Source organism: Meriones unguiculatus, chromosome 20, assembly GCF_030254825.1.
Source record: "Meriones unguiculatus strain TT.TT164.6M chromosome 20, Bangor_MerUng_6.1, whole genome shotgun sequence".
NCBI lineage: Eukaryota > Metazoa > Chordata > Mammalia > Rodentia > Muridae > Meriones > Meriones unguiculatus.
Genome location: NC_083367.1, coordinates 32,673,123 through 32,691,583, shown reverse-complemented (window position 1 = coordinate 32,691,583; position 18,461 = coordinate 32,673,123). Strand labels below are relative to the sequence as shown.

General features: G+C 37.0%; 1 protein-coding gene across 1 annotated transcript in view; it reads right to left on the bottom strand.

Moving 5' to 3' along the window:
• The window catches only part of Trdn (triadin), a 382,140-nt gene that overhangs the window by 301,436 nt on the left and 62,243 nt on the right, over window positions 1-18,461 (bottom strand). The window contains exons 3-4 of the mRNA XM_060373675.1: window positions 5,635-5,796; window positions 4,570-4,602 (exon numbers count right to left, since the gene is read on the bottom strand). Coding sequence (XP_060229658.1) covers window positions 4,570-4,602; window positions 5,635-5,796 — 195 coding nt within the window. The remainder of the gene's footprint in view (window positions 1-4,569; window positions 4,603-5,634; window positions 5,797-18,461) is intronic.

Genomic DNA, 18,461 nt, shown 5'->3' with positions numbered 1-18,461 from the left:
CACTAAACTATCAACATAACTTTACTGTAGTGACCGCACAAACTGAAACAGAACTTCATGGACTCAACTGCACTAAACTGAGCTCCACCAAAGTGAACTCTCTCTCCCTATGCTGATCTTAAGTAGTCTTTCCTTCCTGGGCTTATTCTATCTCTGACTCATTGTGTCAAATCTTTCTCTGATTCATCACTTTGTCTGCCCTTCAATAGATCATTGTTTGGGACTAAAGGTGTAAACTAAAGGCATGTCTTTATTACTGCTGAATCACACAGACCTAGGTGTAATCCTTGCCTGAGCAGCCAGGCTACTGGACTAAAATTCCACTATTTGGCATAAATAAGCATTTTTAGTTATTTTTCTGAAGAGAAGTGTATGGTACTAAAAGTTAGCATCCGGGTAGGGTGGTGCATGTATTTATTCTCAGCACTCGGGAGGTAGAGGCAGGAAGATCTCTGTGAGCTTCAAGCCAGCCAGTGCTACAGAGTAAAACTCTGTCTCAGTAAAGTAAAGGATAGATAGACAGACAGGCAAGCAGGCAGGCAGACAAAGAGACAGGCAAATGGATGGATGGACAGAGAGACAGATGGATGGATGGATGGATGGATGGATGGATGGATGGATGGATGGATGGATAAATAAATGGTAGTAGTTTCTAACATATGTATAAGAAAAAGAATATGAAACTTTTATATTTCACTGTGGGCAATAATTTTCCACGTTTCAGTAGTAAAACAAAGAGTTTTCATGACAGATTTTTGTAAGGCGTTAAAGAACAGAGAATACACGTTATGTATGCACATATACACATTTACATACATCTTGCAAAGTTGAGCTACTGCTATTATAAATACGGGTATATTTTCAGACAGACAAGTTTTTAAACTGCATACGGATGGCACTTATTTCCTTTACAGCTCTCTGCAACTGCATGTTCCTTAGAGAGGAAGGTGTGAAAATATCCCTAGTTCATATTCCCTAGTGAGACGACTGCCCAACAGAACATTTCCAGACAAGCAACTTTGTACAATATTTGGCTTTCAAAGGTAAATTCTTTTAGAGAACTTCATCATAAAAACGCTTTTTCTCATGATTTAGTAACTTGGCATGCATTATGGAATGTTTTGTTAAGGAGCTAAATATTTTAAAATTGGAAAGTTGAAAATAAATATGCACCAAGCCTGCAAAGACACCCGCTACAACATGAGATGCCCTAAGCTGTATTTACACGTGACAACACAAGCCACAGAATAGCATCCAAAAAATTTCATCCATATTAATAGACTGCTTAATAATCAATCTCACAACCTTGAGATGAGCTGACTGGACCATTATTCCACATCAAATTATAATTGTAAAAATCACCCATAGATAATTAGGTGATTTTTTTTTGGTAAGAATAGCAATATGAGGGCAAATAGAAATAAAATTTTAAGTGATTTAAATAAGATGCCTTAGGAAGACACAAGGAAGTCAAATAAAATATGCTGTGGTCTGGAATAAGGAATGCAGTGGATAAACAGTGAATGTATATGAGTTGGAAAGAATGTTAATAGCCATTAAGGTGGGTAAAAATCAATTGGCTCATGTCAGGAGACTATTATTCTAGATTACCAAAAACAACTTCTGAATTTAAAATCAATTATATTCCAAGCCTTGAATATGGAATACTTCAAAATATAAATAAATATGGTATAACTATACTTTAGACTGATTTGACTAATAGCTTTATGGACATTTAGAAAAGAATCTTAAACAATTACTGGGTAGATATTTGTTGTTGATTTGAGTATTCAAGGTAACAATCGGAGGAAAGATATTTAAACAATTTTGTGGTTCTTTGATGTCGGCTGATAATTTCACAAAAGTTCATTTTTTAAAATAATCGACAATTAGGAATAGCGCTTCCTCAAGACCCAGCTATACCACTGCTAGGCATATACCCAAAATTTGCTCAAGTACACAATAGGGACATTTGCTCAACCATGTTTGTAGCAGCTTTATTTGTAATAGCCAGAACCTGGAAACAACCCAGATGTCCATCAACAGAGGAATGGATACAGAAATTGTGGTATTTTTACACAATGGAATACTACAATCAAAAAGGAGGAAATCATGAAATTTGCAGGCAAATGGTGGGATCTAGAAAAGATCATTCTGAGTGAGGTATCCCAGAAGGAGAAAGACAAACATGGAATATACTCGCTTATATAGACCTAAAAGATAGGATAAACATAATGAAATCTATACACCTAAAGAAGATAATCAAGAAAGCGGACACGGGGTAAGATGATCAATCCTCATTTAGAAAGACAAATGGGATATGAATTGAACGTATGACAGGAGTCTACTGAGCGCATCTGAAAGACTCTACCTAGCAGTGCTCCAAAACAGATACTAAGACTCACAACCAAACCTTCGGCAGAGTACAGGGAATCATATGAAAGAAGGGGAGTTTGATGTGGAAAGGATAGGAGCTCCACAAGGACCAAACGTATCTGGGCACAGGGTCTTTTCTGAGATGGACACTCAACCAAAGTCCATGAGAGGATAAAACCTAGAACCTCTGCTCGGATGTGACCCGTGATAGCTCAGTAATCAATTGGTTTCCCATAGTAAGGGGAACAAGGACTATTTCTAACAGGAACTCAATGACTGGCTCTTTGACCTCCCCACCTCCCAAGGGAGGAGCAGTACTGTTAGGCCACAGAGGAGGACTTTGCAGCCAGTCCTGAAAATACCTGACAAAAGGGAGTCATATGAAAGGGGAGGAGGTCCTCCCCTATTAGTGGACTTGGAAAGGGGCAGGGAGGAGATGAGAGAGGGAGGGTGGGATTGGGGAGGGAATGAGGGATACAGCTGGGATACAGAATTAACAAAATGTAACTAATGTGAAAAATAAAATTATGGAAAAAAATAAATAAAAAAAATAAAAATAAAATAATCACAGAGTAAGGATCAAATCAGAAAGAAGAAACATTCTACTAAAACATGTATATTATTATATATGGGGAGAATATGACTCTATGATATGTTTTGTTATTCAAAGGAAGACTATGAAAGACAGTCCTAATGAGACCTGATAGGCTAGGGTCAAATGGAAGGGGAGGAGACTGCCACTATCAATGGACTGGGGAAAGGTCATGGGAGGAGATGAGGGAGGGAGAGAGAGCAGAATTGAGAGGAGACAAATGTGGAGCTACAGCTGGGATACAAAGTAAGTTATAATAAATAAAAATTATATTAAGAAAGAATTTTATATGCAAAAAAGAATAACTTTTACAATTGATTTTTGTCTTTCCACATACAATTAAAATAGACATGTGCATGACCTGTAATTTCCTTATAAATAAAAGCTTAATTAACATTAAGTTTAACTATGCTCTAGTCAATAGTTATTAAATATCAGCCTTGAGAAGATCTAATTTATGTCCTCCAGAAGTTTACATATCAATCAAGAATTTCAAAACCTGAACTCAGTAACTGATTTCTGACTTGAAATTTTCAATTCTAATCTTCCCTTTTGAAGTCAGAAAAACTTCCTTTCTTCCCATAGCACTTCATAAACACATTTGCTTCTGGATGGTTTTGCTACACTGGGACCTCACCAGTTCAGTTCTCCTTGTTTGAGGTAGAAATCAAAAATTCAAATTTTCCTCCAACAAGTATGGTAATGACCACCTGCTCAGCCTGATCTGTCACACCTAAGTCTGCACTGGATATATTGATTGCATTCAGTCCTACTGTTGAATCCACAATGGTCTTTATCATGCTTAGATTACTCAAGGGTATTTTAATATGCATGCACATCAGTAACTTAGCCATCACAGTAGAATCAAGCGGTAGCTAGTGTTCACTTATATTGAGGATACGTAGGTGTGCAGCCTTGGGTTTCTTCAATATTTCCAGAGATGGCTGATATTCTTGGTTGTAAAAAATCTTTGATTGTTTGAGGCAGTTGGTCTAAAACATGCTACTTCTAACCAAGATTAGTTATTAATATCCTTAAGTTTCTCTACAAGGAAATATTTTACACCATATCCACATACCGCAGGCTAAGCTTTTCCTTGTTAATGAACAACATATATATTTATTGATATGACTTTGCCCCTAAGATTATATGCTCCACACTCTGATGGCTATTATCACTCGAGATGAAAAATATTGACAGTAAAATAAGAAATGCAAAGAAAATAAAATTTAAACTCAATAAAATTGATATAATGCACGTAAATATCAAGGGCACCATCAACATCTGGACCATTTTCACAGCCATAGAGTTCTTTGTTATTAAAGAAATCTTAACTCATATTGGTCTGTTTATATAGACAGAGGTACAAAATACACCGACAAAGCTCTCCAATAAACAAAAAAATATCCAGATCAGCTCAACCAGAAAAAGTTCAGTTGCTCTTTCTGATTTTAAGCTTTCTGCACTCTGCTTGTCAAACAAACCTCTTTTATAGAAACATGTTAAGTGATGACACAAGAGAAAAGCATCTAAGTCATGCTCTAAATCAATATTATTCTAGAAAATTAAATGAAATGCTGAAAAAAATGAATAAAACCAACCTTTTCTTTTCAAGGGTGGTTCTTCAATTTCTCCTAACAAGAAAAAAAAAATAGTAGATTAGCATAAGTGTTAGCAGAGATTTGCTATGTATTTATGTTTTGCTCCTTTGTTGCAATCTACTGCTTTCAGTTATCATGATTTTTGCATGCTTTGCTACCTAAACTTCAAAGTACATGCACTCTTTGTATGTATTCACTTAAGGTAGTTTCATTTTATGAGTTCAGTAAAATTATGGCAGTGTTCCAAGTTACTGCATGTTAGCTCATGCATCATATTAATTTCAATTTTCTCTGTTTATTGTGACTTCTCACAGGAACAATACAGAAATAAATTCAGACAACATCATAAAACGGGTTCTAGTAGTCAGAATATTCCTGTTGGGTAAGACTGAATGAATACTCTTGGATTACTAACAGTTACCATTTTAAAATAGATATTAATAGATTGAATCACCATACTTTCTTCTTTGTAATCCCTCTAAATGCCAACTTACATACAGTTAGTTTTTTCCATTTACATTTATTCATTATGTGTGAGCTGCTTATTTATGCTTAAATACTTAAACTATATCTTTCCATTTTACATTTCCATTTTACTCCATTAATTTATGTTTTGATTGGGAATTTTAGAGATTAGTTTTCTCCATTTTACTGTTACTATGGCTTACATGTACAAACACATGATAGATGGTTTTAATGTTTTTATTTCAATCCTCCTAGAGATGGACTTGAAAAAATAGCTACTCTGTTTCGAATAAACTTCTAAGTGGGTAATCTACTGTGGTTTTATAGTCATTTATATTAAGAGTCACTGCTATAATGCCACTCTAATAGCAGCATTTAATTTTGATATCTTTTCAATAATAGCAGATGAACTATAAGATTAAAGCCTAACAGAGAGCAGTTCACTCTATTTAGTGGCTTATTGAAGAGCTTTTCTTGTACACAGAAGTATCCATTTTAGCCTACCCGGGTGCTCATTAGGGCTAAGCCCTCAGCAAGGCAACATCAAGCATGTCCAATACCCAGTCATAGCTGTGAGATACAACTCTGTGTCCTCAGTACCTTTATCTATATCTTCATCTGCCTCCTCATCTTCTTCATCGCCATCAGATGAGATGATGTCAGACAGCAAAGAAAAGAAGCCATAGATCCAGTCGGTGGTTTCTTCCACAGCATCATTCACTAGTTTTAGAGGATCTGAGCCAATCTTGGCAATGGAGCTTGCTAAAAGACATAGCAACAAAGAAAAACTTCATCAGTACCTAAGAAAATGTGGTTTTTAGAATTAAATATCTCTATGTTTCTTTTTGTGCAAATATATATATGGAAAAATATATCCTGCTGTAGTGTGTATGTAAAATAGTATGTGCATACATAAAACAGTTATAATACACTATGTATATTATTTCATTGTTTTATATATACTAGTTTTACATATTAGCACATACATTAGACACATATGTGTGTGTGTGCATGTGACAAAGAGAACGAATTTAAAAATCTGGTACTAAGCATTACAGAACTACCAAAAAAGAAAATTACCTTGGTCATGACTATAACTAAATGAATGTGTGGGACAGCAAAAAATTTGAAATAAATCAAATAGCATTTTTATTACATGAGTTTTTAAACCACTGAGCTATAGTTGTTCAGGAAGAGTGAAATAAACATTGACCCATAGAATATTTCCCAGCATTGTGGGAAAGGTTACCATATAAATCTTCAAATAAGGCCTACAATTTTGACTAGACTCCTTATGAGTGAGTTAAGACTGACTGGCCCACTAAATAGAGTCATTATAATTTGGAAAACAATGGAAAAACTTCGATTTATCAAAGTGGTGATTTTTTTTTCACATTTGAGCAAAGCTTACCTTTAGCCATTCAGAAATTCTAGTACCTTAAAATTTTCAAAATGTAAACTCTAAAATTAAACTCCTATTAACTTCAATGACAGAATTAAGTAAAACTGAAGCATATAAATCATACTTTTAGTATGCCTTGGAAGATTGTTTAGCTTTAAATCAGAGCTTAAATAAGAAATATATTAACAAACATTAGGGACTTATAAAGCATTGTTGTAATTATATGAAATTATATAAAATTAGTTTCTAATATCTGCGTGAGTGATGTAAAAACACAGCATAAATTGTAGCTGAGCTTTTATTAATATAAAATTAAATTTTAGAGCTACTTTCTCTTAATTTTAAAAACTAGTTCTGCTTTTCTAACCATCTTTTCCCTTTGATGGATTTAAGAGTCCAGAATGAAACTAATGCATTGTATCATCTAAAGGTTAAGTGTTCGGAAATCACGATTTTACTCTGATTAAGATAGGAAGTCACTGGAAGATTTGAGTAGATTGAATGCTGAAGATTGAAACAATCTCAGGCCACAAGCAGGCAGACAATGAAGAGGCAATAAAACACTTTAGAAGGAATATGACCGTGGTGCATCCCAGGCTGGGCGACTGCATGTAATTTGTCACCACCCTCTTGGTGTACCTCAGTGGTCCAGCTCACAGGGTCTGTGTAAATGCTTTCACTTCTGTCCTAGCGTGTGAGGCAGAAGAAACTCTATGCCTTACAAAATAAATTGGTGGAACAAATGGATACAGTGATACAGAGAATGGAAAGGTAGATTCTAATATCACAACAAGCACGTATCTCACATATTTCTGCAAGTGACACTGGTGGCGTAGCAGTGGCATCTCCTGGGATGGGGAGCCTTGGAGGGAAAAACCATGGGCTTTATTGTTTGGTCTGGGCTGAGGGAGAATGAAGTTGAAAAGTGGCTGAGATTTAGACTTTTGACACAACTAGGGATGCTTAGTTGTAGCTACTTATATGATCCTTAAAAGAAGATTTCTGCTTGAATTAGGAACTTGGCAACATCAAAAAGATAGAAGGTGTCAAACCCATGATGTTCAGTGAGATGACTAAGAACTGAGACTAGAGAAGACTGCAGCATCTAGAGGGCTGGGAGATATTGGGGGTGGGCGGGGTATTTAATATGAGGCAGGGGGAAGAGTGCTCCAGGAGAGTACGAAGTGCTAAAAATCAAGCAAAGATATCGTTTGAGAAGAACGGTGTTCTATGAATACTCGATATTCGACAAAGAAGCCAATTCCATTCAATGGAAAAAAGACAGCATCTTCAACAAATGGTGCTGGACCAACTGGATGTCTACATGCAGAAAAATGAAAATAGATCCATATTTATCACCCTGCACAAAACTAAAGTCAAAGTGGATCAAGGACCTCAACATAAAACCAGATACCCTAAATCAATTGGAAAAAAAAGTGGGGAACAGCCTAGAACTCATTGGCACAGGAGACAACTTCCTGAACAGAACACCAACAGCACAGGCTCTAAGAGCAACAATCAATAAATGGGACCTCATGAAACTGAAAAGTTTCTGTAAAGCAAAGGATACCGTCATCAAAACAAAACGACTGCCTACAGATTGGGAAAGAATCTTCACTAACCCTTTATCTGACAGAGGACTAATATCCAGTATATACAAAGAACTAAAGAAGCTGAAAAGCAGCAATCCAAGTAATCCAATTAAAAAATGGGGAACAGAGCTAAACAGAGAATTCTCGACAGAGGAATATCGAATGGCAGAGAAACACTTAAAGAAATGCTCATCCTCATTAGCCATCATGGAAATGCAAATCAAAACGACCCTGAGATATCACCTTACACCCATCAGAATGGCCAAGATGAAAAACTCAAGTGACAACACATGCTGGAGAGGTTGTGGAGAAAGGGGAACCCTCCTCCACTGCTGGTGGGAATGTAAATTGGTACAACCACTCTGGAAAGCTATCTGGTGCTTTCTAAGACAAATAGGAATAGTGCTTCCTCCAGACCCAGCTATACCACTGCTAGGTATATACCCAAAGTTTGATCAAGTACACAAAAAGGACACTTGCTCAACCATGTTTATAGAAGCTCTATTTGTAATAGCCAGAACCTGGAAACAACCCAGATGTCCATCAACAGAGGAATGGGTACAGAAATTGTGGTATTTTTATACAATGGAATACTACTCAGCAATCAAAAAGGAGGAAATCATGAAATTTGCAGGCAAATGGTGGGATCTAGAAAAGATCATTCTGAGTGAAATATCCCAGAAGGAGAAAGACAAACATGGGATATACTCACTTATATAGACCTATAAGATATGATAAACATAATGAAATCTATACACCTAAAAAAGATAATCAATTGAGCAGACATGGGGTAAGATGATCAATCCTCATTTAGAAAGACAGATGGGATGTGCATTGAACGTATGACAGGAGTCTACTGAGCGAATCTGAAAGACTCTAACTAGCAGTGTTTTCAAAGCAAAGACTCATGACCAAACCTTTGGCAGAGTACAGGGAATCATAAGAAAGAAGGGGAGTTAGTCTGATGGGGAAAGGATAGGAGCTCCACAAGGACCAAATATATCTGGGCACAGGGTCTTTTCTGAGACTGACATTCAACCAAGGACCATGTATGGATATAACCTAGAACCTCCACTCAGATGTAGCCTGTGGTAGCTCAGTAACCAATTGGTTTCCCAAAGTGAGGGGAACAAGGACTATTTCTAACAGGAACTCAATGACTGGCTCTTTGGCCTCTCCATCCCCGAAGGGAGGAGCAGTCCTGTTAGGCCACAGAGGAGGGCTTTGCAGCCACTCCTGAAGATACCTGATAAAACAGGATCAGATGAATGGGGAGGAGGTCCCCCCTATCAGTGGACTTGGAAAGGAGTACGGTGGAGATGAGGGAGGGAGGGACTGGGAGGGAATGAGGGATCGGGACACGGCTGGGATACAGAATTAATAAAATGTAACTGATAAAAAAAAATAAAAAAAAAGAAAATAAAAAAAGAAAATAAAAAAAAAGAGAAGAACGGTGTTCAAGTGGCAGATGATGCTGTTGGGGCTAGAAAAATGAAAACAGAACAGACAGACAAACCCGAGGACTGATGATTGGGATGTCCTCAGAGGTTCTGCACACACAACAGCAGCATAGCTTGCTCAGGTCAAAATGAGAAAAAATTGTGTGGCAGCAAATATACTTTACTACCCTGGATGGATAAGAACCATTTGAAGAAGAATTGAAATGTTAGTTTTTTCTTATGTTTTCAGGTTATTGAAATGGAACAAATGTGCATTAGTTGATAATGTTGATGAGCCAGATCCCATAGAGAGAAGGGAAAATGACAGGACAGAAGAGAATGCCTGAAGGAACTTTTATGCTCTTGTTTTCTCCTGTTTCAAGTCTGGAAATGTTATAATGCTCAATTAGTTCATAAAGCTATGAAGAAGAGTGCCTACTCTTGTCCCTGAAGTCCCTTTAGTTCCTAGCCTACAGCCTAGCTCCAGGGACTCAACTTGCTCACCTCATTTCTTCGGTGAAGTGCCTAATAACCAAGCCTGTCCATACCATCTCCAAAGTTCCATGCCTCCCTGTGATCACACAAATGCTGCACCAGATTGTACTGAGGTGGGCTAAAATCACACATCAAATCCATAATCAAGGAAAGAATTCCGCAGGCCCAGGATCACATATCAAAATCACAGACAAAATGAATGGCCTAAGTCCTTAAGGAATGTTCCTAGAAGTACACCATTACAAAGAAGATAACTTTCTAACAGTCAAACTTCATCAAAGAATTCAAGGGACTTAAAGAAGAAATGAACAAACAGTTCAAAGAACTTAAAGATGGTAACAATTAATGCCTGAGTGCTATGCAAGAAAATACAAATATATGGTTAAATAAAAAGACAATTCAGAATACGAAAACTGACTTTAGTCAAGAAATAGATCTATTGAAGAGAAGTCGAGATGATGATGGATGGAAAAACACAGGAGGTGGATTAGGACACAGGCTATAAAGGCTTTCAGAAGAAGTCACAAGAAGAAAGAACATGGGTGCTTGAAGATAAAGTAGATTAATTGAACTATTTAAACAAAGAACATTTTAAAATTTAAAATCAGACCACCCACATGAAAGAAACCTGCAGTAACTATGAAAAATCTAAGAGAAAGAGATCATAGGAACACTCTGATTCTTAATACCGCTTAAGAATTTTAAGAATAGACACAACTGGGGCTGGAGAGATGGCTCAGAGGTTAAAAGCATTGGCTGTTTTTCCAAAGAATACACCTAAGTAAGTAGGAGAAAGACTTCTAAAATTAAAACTTTAAATCTACGAAAAAAGAGATTGTGTATAGTACTAAAAATAGAGAGATCTCCCATAATTATAACTTTCTAAAATTAATGTTGTGAAAAAAATCTTGCCGATAACATTCTAGAATTTCAATGAAATTTCAATCAAAATCCCTACAATACTCTTCAGTGCAGTAGAAAAGGTATTCTACAACTTCCATGGAATCACAGGGAATTTCAGATAGCTAACATAATCCTGAGCAATGACTTTGGGCAGATTACTGTTCCAGATTTCTAGATAGATTACAGAGCAACAATAATAAAGACAGCAAGGTACTATCACCAAGATGAGCCTTTTGATCAATAGACCAAAATAGAAAACTCAAAAATGAGTACATGTAACTATAACCACTGATATTTGACAAAATGCCAAAAATAAACACTAGATAAAAGCCAACATCTTTGACAAATGGTACCAGGATAATTGGATGTTCAAGAATGAAATTATACCAGTATTCATTCCCCTGCTCAAAAATCAACTTTAATAAATTAAAAATCTCAATGTGAAATACATAGTATCTTACAAGATATGTGTATTAGAAATTACTTTCTGAAAAGTATTCTGTTTTCTCAGGAATTAAGGCAATTGATTGAGAAATGGGATATCATAAAACCATACAGCTTTTGTATAGCAAAGGAAATAAAGAATGGAGTGAAAGGGATGCCCACTGAGTGAACGGGCATACTTGCCAGCTAAACAGCAGATAGAAGATTAATATTCAGAAACTGAAAACACAAAAGAGCAAGACAGCAAAAGACTCAATTTAAAAATGGGCTATGAACTTATGTCCAACTGTAATTCCAAGAAACCACAACAATGACCAAAATGGCAAGGTATTCTAAAATGTTCTGTAGTGACACTTATGTCCTGGGGTAGGGTGGGGGTAACAAAACATACCTGATTCAAGTTGTAGCCCAGTCTAGAGTTACTCATGTCTGGTCTAGCCAATTGAGTCATGGGAAAGTTTAGCCAATTATCAGTCATTGGCAAAGAGCTTTGAGCTTACAAAAAGAACTTCCAGTATCCTAAGCCAGTATAATTGTAATGGCATTTTAAATACTTGTTCTTATAACTACAAACAAGCACAGTTCTCACTCTTCATCAAAGAAGCTTATTTATGCATCAGATGGAGACTATTACAGAACTCAACAACTAGACAGAATTCAGGTATCAACTGGCTTTGCTGTGCCCAGCCATAACTGCTATATTTACAACACAGCATCTACATGTATGGCTCAGGGAACCATTTTAAAAAGAGGGGATGGAAAGATTTTAACAAAACTGAGGGTGCAGCCTTCACAGGCCACAGGGTTAGACAATGCAGCCAATCCTGATAAGACAGGGAAGAGGACCTCCTCTATCAGTGAACTACAGGAAGAACATAGGGCTAGAAGAGGGAGGGAGGGTGGGAATGGGAGGAGATGAGGGAGGGGGCTACAGCTGGGATACAAAGTGAATAAATTGTAATAAACAATCAATAAAAAATTTTTTGAAAGAAACAAGCAAAGAAACACAAAAACAGAGGGCCATGTTGGCTGCTGTGGAATGGTGCCTTCTGTTAATGACAGGGACACTGAACCCGGGACATATCAAGGGTATTGTTTCATAAATGACATCTGGACAGTGACATGCTCAGGTGGATCAAGAAAATTTCACAAGGCTTCTACCTAGATGAAAATCTGTAGGCTGTTGATGACTACTGAGTGTCAGAATCAGTCTCCACTAGATACAAGCTCCCTGATAGATTATTCAATCGCAGATGGTCTGTCGTAAGCATATACACACATACAAGAAACACTGAAGGTACTAAGCAAGCTGTATTAATATGTGCCTATATGTGTATAAAAGCGACTGTGTGTGTGTAATAACAAATAATGAAGAAGTTATGCATTTGTAAGTGAGTGGTCTACAAAGGATTTGGAAGGGAAAAAGGCAGGGGCTGTGGCTGTAATATTCATGTATGAGTCTCAAAAAATTAAAGATAAATATGAGGTGGAAGTTTCTGGCTTTTTGGAAGACTCGGATCTTTCATGTGATGTTTTACCAGAAGCTGTCTTGTGAGATAACATGTGCTGTCTTACTGAAAGCTGCCTCATCCGAGGGGCAGCAGAAAACATTCGGCGGGGTGGGGGGGGTGGAGGGGGTGGGGATGGACTTTGAGGAGAGCAGATATATAGAAGCCCACAGACAGCAAGACAATGCTTTTTGGATTGACATTGCTAGTCTTCGTTATTCGACACTCCAGAGAAGTTCTCAGGGCAAACCTCCCAAGTCTTGCTGCTCTTGCTGACTCACCCCGGTTTGCTGAATCGTGCTGATATCATGTTGCTATTTGGTGTTGCCATTTGGACTGGACTGCTGGTATCTGGATAACCAAGAGTGGACTCGCACCAACGAACTACTTCTGAAAAGGTCTACTATCCCCTTTTCCTAAAAACACTCTTTTTCTCCTACCTCTGGTCAGCAGGTATAGAAGGGAAGTGAGAAGTGTTTAAGAACCCTAAATAAAGTAGGTTTGCTGAAAAATCTAAGCCTACGCACACACACATACACACACACACACACACAATGTGAACATAATTTAAAACAAAATAATTAAATTACCCTCTCCATGAATTCAGTTATCCTATGAAACTTTAAGTACTAGAATTTCTAGTGTCAACAATATTATGTTTAGATATTTAAGAAGAAACAAATAGGAAATTGTGTTTTTACATGTGCTATCAACTTGTGTCATTAGCAATGTGATATTCAGTCAAGGGGTTATTTCATAAGATTAATAATAATTAATATACACTATTAATATAAAATATAATACTTTTATAATAATTTTCATATAGTGGACAACTAGTCTTGTGTATCTTTGTTGATTTCAAGGAGGTAAAAATTACTGCCTTTAATTTTCATTACAGCAGCCCAGTCAGACACCCGTTTCATGGTGTCTGGTTTTCTGTTTCTTTTCAAATTGAAAGTGAAGCACAAACTGTAGAAATCAGAAATGCGCTCAAGGATTTTGTGATGCCTTCATACTTTTCTTTTCTATTTAATTTCTGAATATTAATTTCTACCCTCCAGCAGAGCAGGATCAGGCTACTACAGAATAAATAACAGATCTCCACATTCTGTTGTTTTGTTTTAAAATTCTTTGTTCTAGAACAGTCTTGAATATCTCAGTGTCTAAAAAGTAATTTTGTATATAGGTTGAAATTGTATATAGGTTGAAGTTGGATGGAGTATGTTATCTGTACTCCCCCACCAAAACAAAACAAAAACAAAAACAACAAACAAAAAAAACCCAAAACATTGTTTAGAACACAGTTCAATAAAGTTGATTAAAATACTTCTAATTTTAACCTTATTGAGAAGATTCATATTATAAAATTCTTAACGGACTTATTACATCTTTGTTTACTGAATCAGAGCAAACAAGAATATAAAGTATCATTCTGTTTGTTTAGCAATTTTAATAATTATTTGAGAACAATAGGGAAAATTAAATACAAACAGAACAGTATTTTCTCTAACAGGAGTCAAAAACTATAAGATAAACACATAATAAGATAATTAGGAAACAGAAAACCACATACTTATGGATACTTGACTTTTGACAAAGAAGCCCAAACCATAAAATGGCAAAAAAGAAAGCACCTTCAACAAATGGTGCTCGTCTAACTGGGTATCTGCATGTAAAGCAATGCATATAGATCCAGATCTATCCCCGTTCACAAAACTTAAGTTCAAGTGGACCAAAGACTTTAACATAATACCAGATGTAGTAAATCTAATAGAAGAGAAAGAGGAAAACAGCTTTGAATGCACTGCTATGGAAGACAACTTCCTGAATGTAACGTCAACAGCTCAGGCACTAATATTAACAATTAATAAATGGGACCTCATGAAACTGAAAAAGCTTCTCTAAGGCAAAACATACAGTCAACAGGACAAAACACTAGCCTACAGAATGGGAAAAGATCTTCACCAATTCTACATCTGACAGAGTTATAATATCCAATATATATAAAGAACTCAAGAAGTTAGACATCAACAAACCAAATAACCCACTTAAAAAATGAGGTACAGAGCTAAACAGAGAATTCTCAACAGAGGAATCTCGAATGGTGGAGAAGCACTTAAAGAAATGCTCAACACCATCAGTCATCAGGGAAATACAAATCAAAATGACTCTGAGATTCCATCTTACACCTGTCAGAATGGCTAAGATAAAACAACAACAACAAAAAAATGACAACACATGCTAGTGAGAATATGGAGAAAAGGGAACACTCTTCCATTGCTGGTGGGAGTGCAAACTTTTACAACTACTGTGGAAATCAAGCTGGCACTTTCTCAGAAAGTTGCTAATAGCGCTACCTCAAGACCTAGATATACCACTCCTGACCATATATCCAAAATATGCTCCAGCATATCACTTGCTCACCTATGTTCATAGCAGCTTTGTTCATAATAGCCAGAAACTGTCTTCTGAAAGGTTTCATGAAGCAGCTGATGAAAACTGTATCTACAGAGACCCCCAGCCAAACAACATATGGAGCACGGGGAGTCTTGTGGAAGAGTGGGCAGAAAGAATGAGGGAGCCAGATGTGTCAAGGACACCACAGGAAGACCTATGGAGTCAACTGACCTGGGCCCATCGGAGCTCACAGAGACTGAATCACCAAGCAAAAGAGTATGCATGGGCTGTACTTAGGTACCCGACACACGTAATGGATGAACAGCTTGGTCTTCTTGTGGGTACCCTAACAATTGGGCTGTGTTTAACTCTGTTGCCTGCCTTTGGATCCCTTTCAGGGCTGACTGATTTGACCTCAGAGGGAAAGGATGAGCTTAGTCCTTCTGGGATTTGATGTGCCATGGTGAGGTAGTACCTTTCTCTGAGGATAAGGAAAGGGGGAACGGAAAAGAGGGTGTGAGGGTAGGACTGGGAGGAGAGAAGTGAGGTTGTAAAGTGATTAAGTAAATTAATGAAACATAAATAAAATTTAAAAAGACTCACATTGTTGTCACAGGACAAAAACCAGAAAGACACAGAATTATGGTAGAAGAGTAGATATCTACTTGATAAATCTAGAAAATTAAATATTTAATGTCTCCTAAAAATGATCTAAAGGATTTTAATAATTGACACTGGGGGCTAGGCTAGAGTGATTTAATGATTGCTTGAGGGAAAACAAACAAACAAACAAACAAACAAAACAAAAAACTTATCTAACAGAGATAGCTATACTGTCAAGTTGTATGTCAACTGGGCACAAGTTAGAGTCCTCAGAATGGAGGGAACCACAATTGAGAAAAATATCCCCATAAGATCAGGCTGTAGGCAGGCCTGTAGGATATTTTCTTAATTAGCAATTGATGGGGGAAGGCTCAGACCATTTATGGTGGGGCAGCCCAAGGGATTGGTGGTCTGGGTTCTCTAAGGAACAAGGTGAGCAACCCATGATGGGCAAGCCAGCAAGCAGCATCCCTCCGTGGTCTGTGCATCAGCTCCTATCCGTAGTTTCTGACCCTATCTGAGCTTCCTCTCTGACTTTCTGACTTTCTTCATTGATGAACTAGGATGTGGCAGTGTAAGGCAAATAAACCCTTTCTTCCCCAACTAGCTTTTGGTCATGGTGTTTCATAACATGAATAGTAACCTTAAGTAGGACGATGGGAGTAGCAACGTCCTGATGAGAGAGCAAATGTTGCTGATCTGAATAAGAATTCACTAGTCTGTGAAGCAAGAGTATAGGATATGCAGAAGGATACCGTGTTTTGTATATACCTTATACAATGGAAGCTGTGTTATTGTTTGCCCAGTCTTCCAAGTTCTTTTTTCAGGTGGCCAGACTGGTTACTTCTTAATAGTGGACTGTTGCTAGATTAGAGGGATTCATAATTATGATAGGAAGCAAATATGTATTTAAAAGAATAGGATGATGAAAGAGAGAAGACAGGAGGTGCAAAATATTACTGTTAAAAGGGAATACAGCAGCAAGGTGACGGTGGCACACAAATTTAATCCCAGCACTAGAGAGGCAGAAGTAGGCTGATCTCTATAGGTTCGAAGCCAGCCTGCTTTACAGAGCGAGTCCTAGGACAGCCATAGCTACTCAAAGAAATCTTGTCTCAAAAAACCAAAACAAATAGATAAATAAATGGTAGATAGATGATAGACTAGAGCTTTAAAATATCTATTTAGCAAGGTAAACAAATAAGCCTAAGGAAATTTTCAAATACATACAAGATTAGATTGATATTATATATAATCCTTTTGTTTCCCTGAAAACCTTTTAGCGTTTGAGTAGAAAAGCAAAATAGCTATGCATCAAAGATAAGGGCTGCCTTAGTTAGATTTGATTTTATATAATTCACGAACTCTATGAGAGGCTGTATCGGAGTCTGAAATCAGAACTGCACAGAGGACAGAGGGAGCAAGGCAATTGCAGTTTGCACAGGATGGGATGAAGTGCATGACCATGATTTCTAATTTGTCCTAATCCTGAGGCCTTCACGTCTGCATGCTTGTCATGGTGGGAATGTTCAGGGTAACTGCCTCCGCACCAGTTAACTAGCCACCTTACCCAGCAGTGAGAAAAGCCAGTGGAAAATCCAGCGGAGCAGTCATTTGTGCCAAGCATGAAGGTCAGAAGATCAGTAACAACATGTGTGCATAATGTATTGGTCCATGCAATGACCTTCTGAGGCTAAAGTTTCACTCCCCTGTGTTCCTATTGTATTACATATTAGTTCTGGGCTTCCTTTCACTCACTCTGAGCCAAACTATACAAGAGAAAAAAAAAAGAATTCTAAAGATCTATTTGAAATTAATGGTTTTCTGTACTTATGATAATAATGTGGTAAAGATTAACTCTTTTCACCATGACTCCAAATATTAGTGAATATTTTTCCTTTTTATGTTTTTAATTATAAAAAGCAAAGCCCTTAGGTCAAAACTACGTAAGTACACACTAAGAAATAACAAGTGTAAGCAATTCAAAATAAAACAAAACAAAAACAAAAAGAAAGCATTGTTGCCACTCAATCCATCTCTTTTCTGTTCTCTATTTACTTTATTATGCATATTGTACATTCATATTTATAGAAAGAGGTTTAAATTTTAAATAAAAGAACAATAGATTAAGGTTTGTTTGTTTTTTAAAATATGGGAGACATTGGTATTTGCCTGTGTTTCTAAAACTCGCCCAGTTTACTTCCTATGTCCCTTCACTCTTAACTTCAGTCATTTAGCAATATATGCTTAGACGGCGCCCGAATGACTCTCAAATCATTCAACTGCTACTTCACTGTGTGCAAATACTGATGTATTTCACCACTGCTTTGCATTACCAGCAAACTGCACTGCAAATATTTAAGATAGTCCAGCTAACAAGAGGTAGGCCCATGCCAAATAAAGGACTTTCTATATTCATAAACAAAGACATAAACAAGGGTTGAGTTTCTTTATCTATGCTGTAAACACTGGGGATTGTATTATATACTGTGAAAATATAAGACTTTTACTAATAGAAATAGCTGTCTTTCTTTTTACAGGGGAAAGGTTTGTTTGTTTGTTTTCTTACAGTCACAGGTTTCAATTCATCATTTGGGGAAATTGAAGGCAGAATGCAACTACTGGGACTCAGAACAATCATTCT